At 33.2% G+C, this 12,149-nt stretch overlaps 1 protein-coding gene across 3 annotated transcripts; it reads left to right on the forward strand.

Annotated features, from left to right (window-relative positions):
- The first annotated feature begins 157 nt into the window (after positions 1-157).
- On the forward strand, positions 158-10,841 carry LOC138317984 (uncharacterized). 3 transcript variants are annotated; one of them, XM_069259989.1, is made up of 4 exons: positions 158-428; positions 7,943-8,119; positions 8,737-8,871; positions 9,072-10,840. In XM_069259989.1, the coding sequence occupies exons 1-4, from the start codon at positions 335-337 to the stop codon at positions 9,233-9,235; spliced, it is 570 nt and encodes a 189-aa protein (XP_069116090.1). In that variant the 5' UTR covers positions 158-334; the 3' UTR covers positions 9,236-10,840. The 3 variants fall into 3 exon arrangements, with proteins under 3 accessions (XP_069116090.1, XP_069116088.1, XP_069116091.1); XM_069259987.1 differs by lacking the exons at positions 7,943-8,119; positions 8,737-8,871; positions 9,072-10,840 and adding exons at positions 676-852; positions 1,370-1,504; positions 1,886-2,448 and having other exon boundaries at positions 194-428; XM_069259990.1 differs by lacking the exon at positions 158-428 and adding an exon at positions 7,437-7,685 and having other exon boundaries at positions 9,072-10,841.
- The last annotated feature ends 1,308 nt before the right edge of the window (positions 10,842-12,149 follow it).

Genomic DNA, 12,149 nt, shown 5'->3' on the forward strand with positions numbered 1-12,149 from the left:
GTTGATAAGGTAAACAAACAGGGGTTTCCCTGAGGTAAGTCGGTTAAAAATAGACGCTATCGGAATATATCGGATTTTACCCATAGTGTATTATAGTGAATGATCCGAGTATACGCTTATGCGTGACGCAATTTTTTCCACGCTGGAATTGACCAGATGGCTTGAACTGACAGATCGGGTGTTGCATACCTCTTGGACAATCTATATGGAATACGTGGAACTGAAATGCTATAAAAGCTGTCGTATCTGGAATAACCTCACACAAATTTGGATAGATCACAAGGTGACAGTAACTTGTAGTTCAAAGTAACAGTGAAAATATTATCAGTAGACTATGGGTTTGTTATTAGCGAAACTCGCCGATGTTATGAACAGTTTCTCAAGTGGAACGACTACAAGGATTCTGATGCTGGGGCTAGATGCTGCAGGTAAAAATTATTTAAAATTAAACTTAATATTTTTTAGTTTTATAACAAAAAATAGAAAGTCACTGTTATAAATTATCAGCTTTACGTCATTAATGATTCTAGATTTTTTGTAAAACGGTTGCAAATGAATTTACATATGATTTTTTTATTTTTAGTAAATGCATGAATTTGGTCATACATGATGTTATTATCAAAGTTTTTATAAAAAATAAACATTTTTTCTCATTGTATCTTGAATTATTTCCAGGTAAAACTACGGTGCTGTACAAGATTAAACTAAACGAGAATGTTTGTACTATACCGACGATAGGCTTTAATGTGGAGGAAGTGTCTCCGTGTAAGGGAGTATCCTTCACCGTATGGGATGTCGGCGGTCAGGAGAGAATCCGAGCACTCTGGAGACACTATTTCCAAAACACCGAAGGTAAGTTGAATATCTAGACTTATCGCCCTGTTCCTGAAAAGAAAGGCTGATCTCGGATTTATTATTGTTCATATTTGTTCATATTGTTCACATTGTTCATGTTTCGCTAGAAATAAGAATTACCATCTCATGTCAGGTTAGTTTAAATTAGTTTACAGAAGAACAATTCTCTTTCCTTCAAACTATTTTTGTTTTACTTTCAAGCTATGTTATTTTAAAATGATAAAAATAATATCTATTTTTCTATTCAGAAAATAAAAACTACTTTGTCCATTTGTTTCAAAACTGGTTTGTAAAGCCGCTTGAAACTATTATGAAACAAAAAAAAAGATCCATCGCTCTCTGACTTAATTGTATTAATGTTAAGTAAGTTATGCTGGTTTATTACTTGCCTTAATGTCTTATTAACAGTTAAAGTTATTTAAAAACGACATTCCATTGAAGCAATATACTAGTTATGTAATATTACATATGATGTAAAAAAGAACGTCATAGTCACTGTACTTTTCCTTGGCAGGTCTGATATATGTCGTAGACAGTAACGACAGGGAAAGGATCAGTGAGGCCCGAGAGGAACTCTTCGGTATACTTGACAATGATGAAATGCGAGGTGTTCCTGTGGTTGTGCTGGCTAACAAACAGGATCTTCCATGTAAGTTGAGATAAGTATACTATACATAGTCGGTCATCCTCAATACTTCAGGGGTATTATTACTGACGTTATCGAGATTATATACCGTCGGTATATGAATTCTTTACAACTATTATTTGTTACGATCAGCATTTTGTGCAAATAATCTGCGATAAACCGTGGGCTTCCACTATGTGCTTTTTCACATTTTAATTCATTTGCTTTCTTTTTCGTAACGCATGTTGAAATAAGCAACACATCTAGCTTGCACGTGTTAAGTTATATCTTATATATTGCTTGATTCAAGAATACAAATGCAGCAGCTTCAAAATTACTACACTGAATACTAAGATTGGTTGTTTTAAAATTCATAAATAATGTTTGGCTTTATTTTACTTACAGACGCTTTGAAAACATCGCAGATAGCTGATGAAATGTGCCTGACGAAACTCACCGGACGGAAGTGGTTTGTGCAGGGGACATGCGCAATGACTGGCGATGGAATATATGAAGGCATGAATGAAATGGCGCGACTAGTTAAAGAGAACAGGAAAAACAACAGATGAATTAGATAATATAGATAGCATGCGATAAGTGTATCACGGGTTGCTGTACAGCAACAGAGTATCTAACGGCACTCGATTCGGGAGATCCAACATTTCCATTGGCCCAGGCAATGCGAACGTGGTTGTAGGACTTCCGGCAAGAAGTGTTTTTGTTCTATTGAACAAGACACTGACTTTTTAACCAACGAAAGAACTGTTTTGTGCAATATTGTGCAACTGATCAACTGTTGAAAATACATGTCTTGTTGATAGCAATTTTATTTACATGGGCTTCTAAAGCTGTGATGAAATTAGTATTGTGCATTTTAATGTTAGTTACTATTTATATCATTTTGTGTTAACTTGTATTGTATACCTTGTTATGAACATGTTCAAAAATAAATGATTTGATGAATGTCATTTTAAATAGTTAGTAATGTGTGTTTAAGGAGTAAAGCGGTAAATCTAGACAATCTACACGTGTTGCTATAGAAAGTCGCCGTCGTTTCCATAGTTATAAATATATAATATCACTGGAAAAAACCAGTAAACATAACTTATTGAGAGATACATCTGACTTAATGGATTGATCATTATGAAGATGTAATGTAAAGTACCTGTTACAGTGTTACAACTACCATTGAATATTGCCCACACAGTGTTTTAACAACAACCAGGTGCACTTTGTAGTACAACGACAGCGAACATGTAAACTACATTTACATGTAACAAATCCAAAAGGTCCAAAGGGTCTTTGCTACGGATGGTTTAATGTTGCATTCCCGAGGTGTACACTAGTGGTCACTTTTTATCCAAATTACTTTTTATCCTAATTTTATTAAATTCAGAGTTCAATTTCGTAAAAATATATCATACTCTTCCAAAACTTTTCTGCAAATGTAGACTGAAAATTTATATCATAAAAATAAATGACATTTGTAGAGTCTTGAAACAAAAACAAAAAATAATGGCCAAATTTGGAGATTTAATTTTACTGATATTATTTTTTCACCGGTTCCAAAATGCCAGTAATATTTTGTAATTTTTAGACCATATACTGCCATCAATGGATAATGGAAATTTAAAAATGCTCCACCGCCGACAGAGCATAAATGGTTTTCATCATTTGAGCAACAATTGGTGTTTAATCGTTTATATATATGCCTAATTAACACAAATAATAACATAAGATATTTTTTCGCCTTTGGTGCATGCGCAATGATTTACTTCATTCCATATAGAATACAGTGCCACGGAATTTTTTCGGGATGCAATTAATTATTTTTCATATTTTTAACTTGAAGTAAAATTAGAAGCTCAAACTTTTCAATAATGGTAATGATGTAAAGTTAGTAACTTTTACAACTGGAGAAAAATACTAAATCGTCTGCTCCTGTTTTTGATAGTGAAAAAATACCGTTTGTCAGCGGTGGAGCATCTTTAAGAAAAATCTTAAACCTGTATAATTGTCATCTAAATATTAGATATATTCGAAGGTCTATTCATTGATACATCAAGCAACTACTACAACTTTCCTAGCAATTAAGTATAAATCAGGTATTTTATCAAACCTAGTCATGAAGTATAAGTGAATTTTACGTATTTTGGTGGGTTTTTTTAATGTGTATTTCAATGGCTCCCCCATTTCGGTTACTGTACGTCGGTATTTTTGTATGTGCACATTACATCAAAGAGACTGCACACACAAAAAATCGGAAATTTCCGAAATCATTTCCTAATGTCAGACTATACGTAATTATCAATAAAAAGTCAAGTTAGATTCTACCCCGATATTGTTAGTATTTGTAGATATATGAAATAAAGATATATCAAAGAATATTTATAATGATTTTTTAATAACTTTGATACAGCAGTTGTTGAAAGTCGATACTTGTAAGCATGCCTTCATTTTACGAGTATTGCCGAAAGGAAGTCGGAAAGTCTCGGTAGAGTCTGGACAGACGTTACGTAGTTACGGTAGTCACATGACGTTCTCGGCAACGATGTTACAATGTCGTCGAACTTCGGCTTGTTTGACTAAATGGGACCCACCTGGCGATATTCAATATTTATTCGATTTTTTTTTCATCAAAAGATTCCTGATCATTATCGCTCATCTTGGCTTCGATTTAGTCCTGTCTCTGCATGATTTACAACAGGATTTTTTTTCTTCAAAATTCTTCTAAGTCATGAAAAAAGACAGATACGGATACTGGGAGTTTAATCCTTTTAGAAATATTTTACGTGAGATCGCGATAACTCGACGACGACTGGTCAAAGCGATAATACTATCGTTATGTCGCCGACGCATTGTCGAGTTGCCGCTCCGTCGCTGTCGAGTTGTCGCTATCTGGTGTTGTCGCCCTAAAGTATCAACCTGTGGAAAGTGTTAACTTTGTGAAGTGACCTGTTCACACTTACATTTTAAGCGACATATAACAAATTAGTCCGAACAGTTTGACGGACTACTGTACTTCGGATACGGTAGGTAATAAAAAAAGATAAAACACCATGCGTTCAATTGTAACGATGCGATACACTTACGTATGTGTTTATTATTTGTTTTAGCTAATAACAATGTCATTTTGGTCTTATTAGATATTTCCTTCGTATTTTACAGTTATAGATCTATAAATATTCTATTGGCGTATGGCGGTTTGTAGATGTACTGTAGGTTTTATAGTGTTTGGGTCCACGTATTTCACAAAAACTGTTCATGTGTACATCTATGTATGCAACACGGTACCCGTCGATTCTAGCCATACAGTCAGTACCAGCGTGGAGAAAATTGCGTCACGTTTTGGGATATACCCGATTCTATTTTTAATATGGACAGCTAACGACTAATCATCGATTAAATTGATAGTATATTTGTATATGTATTTGTATAAATATATTTCTTCATAATTAAAAATAAATACGATAACTAGACTAATATTCAAATTAGAGTCTTATGGTATAAAAGGAAGAGTGTTACAGTGGTTTCGAAATTATCTTTCTGATCGAAAACAAAGAGTATCTACTGAGGGTTTCCTATCTTCTTATAAAAATGTCAATGCCGGTGTACCACAAGGTTCTGTCTTAGGGCCATTCCTATTCTTATTATATATTAATGACATAACTGAATGTGTAAATAGTAAAATTAAACTCTTTGCTGATGATACTTCACTTTATGAAATAATAACTGATAACCATGTAGAAATTGCAGATAATCTAACCAATGATCTAAGTAATATCAATAATTGGGCAAAGAAGTGGGACATTAATTTTAATCCTTCAAAAACAGAAACTGTACTTTTCTCAAGAAAAAGACATATATTTAATCCTGATATTCTATTTGCAGATGATATTGTAAACTCTGTTCTATTTCATAAACATTTGGGGGTAACTTTCAGTAATGATGGTAAATGGTCCAAACATATTAATAATATTTATACTCAGGCCTCTAAAAGACTAAATATTTTAAGATTACTAAAACATAATGTAGATAGAAAGAGCCTTTTAAAAATTTATACATCCTTTATAAGACCTGTTTTAGAATATGGTGATGTCATTTGGGATAATTGTACAAACCAAGATAAAGACTTATTAGAATCTGTACAGATAGAAGCAATAAGAATTATAACAGGCCTGAGAAGAGGAACATCTCATAATAATTTTTATGCTGAAGTTGGACTTGATTCACTTGCATTCAGACGAAAAGTACATAAATCAATATTGATGTTTAAAATTGTAAATAATGAATCCCCTAGATATCTTACTAATTTGATTGATCCATTCTTTAATGATAATAATAATACTCCTTACACATTAAGGAATAATCGCCTGTTTAATCCCCCCCCCTCTGTAGAACTGAATTATACTCCAACAGCTTTATTCCCTCAATGCTAAGAGAATTTAATCAAACAGATATAGAACTCATATTTAATAATTCATTAGAACAATTTTAAAAAAGTATCAAAATTGATAATGATATTCCTACAGAAATTTCTAATATTTTTAAATATCATGGCGACCGTAAATATAACATTATTCTGTGCCAGCTACGAAACAAAGCAAGTAATTTAAACTCTGATCTTTATCACGATCACTTAAGAGAATCTCCAGCCTGCTCCTGTTATTATACCAATGAAAATTCATATCACTTTTTCTTTGACTGTAGGCACTTCTATGAACAGAGAGCAGTTCTTATACATGGAATAAATAACTTAGGTTTACCAGATAATCATAATCATTTAAACATTGAAACACTATTAAATGGATGTAAATTTTGCAATAATGATATTAACAAAGATATTTTACAATGCGTGATTGAATATATATGCCATACTAAAAGATTTGATTTCTGATAAACATATTTTATATACATGTATCATAGCCCTCTGCATATATAAGCAAACAAAAACAAGTAACAAGTACCCATATCTAATTACTTGATAGTCAAAATACTATCTAGCAGTGCAATTAAACATCTAAACTATTGTATATGTTAATATTTATTTCTAATTTACTCTAAACTATCCTGGCTGGATGGATACTGAATACTGTTTATCGAATATTGAGAATCTTTTATACTATAATAATTATCTAATTGAATAATCAAGCTGTACATATTAGAACCATAAATGTTGGTTAACTCCAATTGTATAAAAAATTGCATTCAATCTCCTACAAATTTTTTTTTTTCATATTCAACTGAAGACAAAATGCTCATTTGTTGTCAGACTTTCATACATATATTCCAAAGGTATGGGTCATTGTGCATAAGGACGGGGACTTTTTGGCCTAATATCTCATGGTGTGTATGTATGTTAGTCTGTCAATAAATGAGCATGATTCTTATCCCTATCCAAAAACTACAATCACTAGGAATATGAAATCCAAATAACTAAACTTGTTCTGAAACATTTTCTATAAAAAATAAAATTGGAGTTATCCCCCTTTAATTAGTAATTATTAATATTATTATCACTATACTGTAATTAATTTAATTTATTTGTATATATCAATATATGTATTAATTAATTGCAGAATGAATTCATGTTTATACTTTAAAATAAGATCTGGAGAGGACTTCAATAGGCGTAGCCTGATGTCTGATCCTATTGATGTACATAATATCAATAAAATATTGTTGAAATTGAAATTAACTAGACTAAAACATCAGTTTTAATCGAGTAAGTCGTCTAATACATTGTACTTGACCAAGTTATGAACTTTGTCGTCGTAGGTAAGGTAAACAAACAGGAGATTCCCCGCAGTAAGTCGGTTAAAAATAGACGTTCTCGTAACATATCGGATTTTACCCATAGTGTAGTATAGTGAATGATCCGAGTATACCCTTATGTGTGACGCAATTTTCTCCACGCTGGAATCGACCAGATTGCAACAACCAATCTGTCAGTTCAAGGCATACATCATAAACAATCTATATGGAACACGTTCAACCAAAATGCTATAAATGCTTTCGGATCTCTATCAACCCTACACAAATTTGGATATATCACAAAGTGACAATATAACTTGTAGTGTAAAGTAATAGTGAAAATATAAACAACAAACCATGGGCTCGTTATTAGCAAAACTCACCGATGTTATGAACAGATTCTCAAGTGGAACAACTACAAGGATTCTGATGCTGGGATTAGATGCAGCAGGTTAATATTCCAACTTATACTTCATATTTTACCAATTTTACAAGTTTTATACCAAAAATGTGAAAGTCACTGTTATAAATTATCAGCTTTTAAGACATTATTGATTTTAGATTTTTGTAAATTGGATGCAAATGAATTCACATATATGGTTTTTTTTATTTTTGTCAAACACATAAATTTGGTTATACATGATGCTACTATAAACGTTTCTGTAAATACAACAACCATTTTTTCAATGATTATTGCGTTATTTCCAGGTAAAACCACGGTGCTGTACAAGATTAAACTAAACGAGAATGTTTGTACTATACCGACGATAGGCTTTAATGTGGAGGAAGTGTCTCCGTGTAAGGGAGTATCCTTCACCGTATGGGATGTCGGTGGTCAGGAGAAAATCCGAGCACTCTGGAGACACTATTTCCAAAACACCGAAGGTAAGTTGAACATCTAGACTTATCGCCCTGTTCCTGAAAAGAAAGGTTTATCTCGGATTTAGTATTGTTCATTATTACTAGAAATAAGAATTACGGTCTTATGTAAGGACGTTAGGCGATTTATGCTTAAATTTATAAATTCAAATTAGTTTAAAGAGGACCAATTCTCTTTCCTTAAATTAATTTTTTTTCAAGCTATGTTGTTAATAAAAAAGATGAAAATAGTATTTATTTTTTATTCAGAAATTTTTTCTTCAATTGATTAAACTACTTACTATTTTGTAAAACCGCTAAAAACCATATTAAAACCAAAACCAGATCATGTGAAATTAATTTGCTTTTTGTAGAAGAACATAAAAAATCATAAAAAACGCGCGGGCCGAAGAGAACACATTGTATAAAATCTAAATTATTTTTATTTTTTGTCATTCTATCGCTTTCTGGCTTTTAGGGCGTTTAGTAAGTTATTTTGTTTCGTATTTTTCTTCGTTAGTCTTAACTTCTTATTAACGGCTAAAGTAATTTTAAAACGACATTCCATTTATACAATATACTAGAAAGTAATAAATACATATAGTGGAATTAAACGTTTTTATCACTGTAACTTTCCTTGGCAGGTCTGATATATGTCGTAGACAGTAACGACAGGGAAAGGATCAGTGAGGCCCGAGAGGAACTCTTCGGTATACTGGATAATGATGAAATGCGAGGTGTTCCTGTGGTTGTACTGGCTAACAAACAGGATCTTCCATGTAAGTTGAGATAAGTGTGGTATACAATGTCTGTATGAATTACTTTTAACTACGATCAGTATTTTGTGCAAATAATCTTCATAAAACTTGATGGAGTTAGCAACACACCTTGTACATGTTACGCTATTTATTATCTTTTGCTTAAAACACAATGCTGCAGAATTGAAATTAATAAATTACATTTTATTTATAATTTACAGACGCTTTGAAAACATCGCAAATAGCTGATGAAATGAGTCTGACGAAACTCACCGGGCGGAAGTGGTTTGTTCAGGGGACATGCGCAATGACTGGCGATGGCATATACGAAGGCATGAAGGAAATGGCACGACTAGTTAAAGAAAACAGGAAAGCTAACAGATGATTTAGATAACATAAATAATATGCGAGAAATGTAAAGCGAGTTGTTGCACAGCAACAGAGTATGTAACGGCACTCGATTCGGTGTATCCAACATACGCATTGACCCGGGTCACGCGAATGTGGTTGTAGTACCAAGAAATTCTACCAAGAAAATATTTAGGTTTTCCTTCTGTCCGTTCAGACATTTCGGAGACTAAATTATCTTGTTTTATTAGCCTCATGGTCACTGCAATGCAAGAGAATAAATGGAATTCGAATCATCCTATTTGGATTTGATGAAGTATTTCTGTACATTTACTTGTTATCTATGGAACAACATATTGACTTATGTAACCAACCAACAAACTGTCTTTTGCAAACTGATCGACTGTTGAAAATATATGTCTTGTCTATTACAATTTTATATACACGTACTTTCAAAGCTATTTATTTGTGTGCATTGAATACTTCGTTATCAACATGTTTAAATAAAAAGGAGTTTATGAATGCAATTTTAAATGGTTAGTAGTATATGTTAAGGAGTAGAAAGACAAACTCCGACAAATTCTTAGAATACCTTAAATATTTCTATTGGTAGTTATTGCTTCCCTGTCGTTTCCCGAATTTAGAACACATTTCATCAGAGAAAAAAGTGGTACATGTAAGTGTAACATATGACGAGATACATTCCATTTGAGGGATTTGCTTTTATTACCATGGAGATGTAATGTAGATTTCAAAAAGTGATATGAATAGTTGAGTTAAATAATAAATCATTACCAACAATTTGAAGCAGTAACATTTGAATATAACGAAGAAATAATTATCTTATATGTTTATACTACTTATACCTCCTTTCAAAAGTCATTGACCAATAAACAGGATAACTGGAGTATCACAATCCCGTTCGGGCGACTTGAGGTCGACAAGGCTAGATCACGATAACTCGGCGTCGACGGAGTGACAACTCGAAGACGATGGATCAAAGCGACGATGATATCGTTATATGTCGCCGTCGCATTGTCGAATTGTCGCCGTGGAGTTGTCATGATCTCGAGTTGGCGACAGAGCGAGATTGCAATATGGTACTAAACCGTCACCATAACAACCTGTTGAAAATGATAAAGTGATAAGGTGACCTGTCCACTCTCACATTTTCCCCTACCAGTTGTTGACCAAAATGTTACTTGAATGAATATAACGGTATGTGAGTCTATCACATCTAAAACGCTCCACAGGGACCTGGCACGAACATTTTAAACCAATGATATACATATATATATATTATAGTATCAAGGTTATGATCTCGGCGGTCGAGAAAAACGGACCTATTTTGTTCATCAAGCACTCAATGGAAAGATAAATTATTTCTCTTTAAGGTAAGATATCCGTCAATGGTGTTTAGAACCCATTTATCAAAATAATCACCGTTTTAAAAAAAATAGGTCGGTTTTTCTTGACCGCCGAGTTCATACCCATGATACTATAATATATATACGTATACTGTTAGTTTAAAAAAATCGTGCCAGGTCCCTGTGAAACACTCCACACAAGATCATGTTGATAATAGTTATGTGATGTTTATTGTTTTTGACACTAACAAGAATGTTATGCATTCAAAATATTCATACCAAATTTCCAATAAATCGATGCTTTTCTAATTGTAAATTCATTCTTTATTGAATGTAACTATTTTTACAGGAGGCAAGTGGTTGATGTAAAAATATGTATATTGCAATAAATAATTATTGTCAGCAAGTACACATACGGTACAAGATATTGTAAAATACGTACTTTAGTCGGATCTACTTCATTATCTGCTCTTATGACATAACAGAAAACGGAATCGTCCTTATGAAAGGAACTAGCTGGTTATAAGTCGTTGATTTTTTGTCAGGAAACCTGCATATCAGACGTGTTCTATTGAAAACAGAGCTATTCATATGTAATAATCACCCAGTTCGAGAACCAACCTCACTCAAAAGTGTGCAATACTGTTTTTTCTCTCATACCTACACTGGTAATACTGGCTGGTCTAGGGCAATACACTCATGTCCCCTGAGGCTGTATTGCATGGCTACCCATGCAGTAAAGCCTCGTGACGTCACAACGTCAACACAATTACTATTTACTAGGTACATCTTTTTCAGAAACTAGAGTGGATAAAACAACGGGATTTGCGTTGAAAATTTCACGCAATTTTCATTTATGACAAATTGAATTGCAACCACTTTTTTCAAAATGGCGTAAAATCATAGTAGTAAAATTACAACAAAACGCCGAGGTTTGAGAGAAAAATAGTCTTTCATATGTGGATATGAAGGATAGGGATATTCGACTCTCTTGATCACAAAATGTTGTAAAACCTTCGGCAAGCCTGGGGTTTTACAACGTTTTGTGGCCTTCGGGTAGAATATCCCTATCCTTCATATCCACATATGGATATGAAGGATAGGGATATTCGACTCTCTTGATCACAAAATGTTGTAAAACCTTCGGCAAGCCTGGGGTTTTACAACGTTTTGTGGCCTTCGGGTAGAATATCCCTATCCTTCATATCCACATATGAAAGAGTCTTATTATCCCATACAATACTTTCTACGTGTCGCCTGATGCTATAGTGCATAACCACACATGGCTACCTTTATAGTACCAATTTGTGACGTGACTGCGTAAACAACATCAATTTCCAAAATAACATTTAAAATATCACGCAATATTTATGCATTGAGACTTGACTTGATATTGCGGTTTTCTTCTTATTTCTCAAAATGGCGATCATAATTGTAAAATTGCAATGAAAAGTCGAGATATGACAGAAAAATATTCTCTCGTCTGTGGATAGGAATGATGATATACTCTACCCTCGAGATCACAAAATGTTGCTAAAAACTCTTCTCTGAAAGCGTCATATACATGTAGTCTAATATAACAGT

This window comes from Argopecten irradians, chromosome 3 (genome assembly GCF_041381155.1).
Source record: "Argopecten irradians isolate NY chromosome 3, Ai_NY, whole genome shotgun sequence".
NCBI classification, from domain to species: Eukaryota; Metazoa; Mollusca; class Bivalvia; order Pectinida; family Pectinidae; genus Argopecten; species Argopecten irradians.

Excerpts from the sequence above, each read along its gene's own strand:
- LOC138317984 (XM_069259989.1), top strand. The coding sequence starts at position 335 with ATGGGTTTGTTATTAGCGAAACTCGCCGATGTTATGAACAGTTTCTCA. Across the intron at positions 429-7,942 it reads GCTGGGGCTAGATGCTGCAG|GTAAAACCACGGTGCTGTAC; the intron begins GTAAAAATTATT and ends CGTTATTTCCAG. Across the intron at positions 8,120-8,736 it reads CTATTTCCAAAACACCGAAG|GTCTGATATATGTCGTAGAC; the intron begins GTAAGTTGAACA and ends TTTCCTTGGCAG.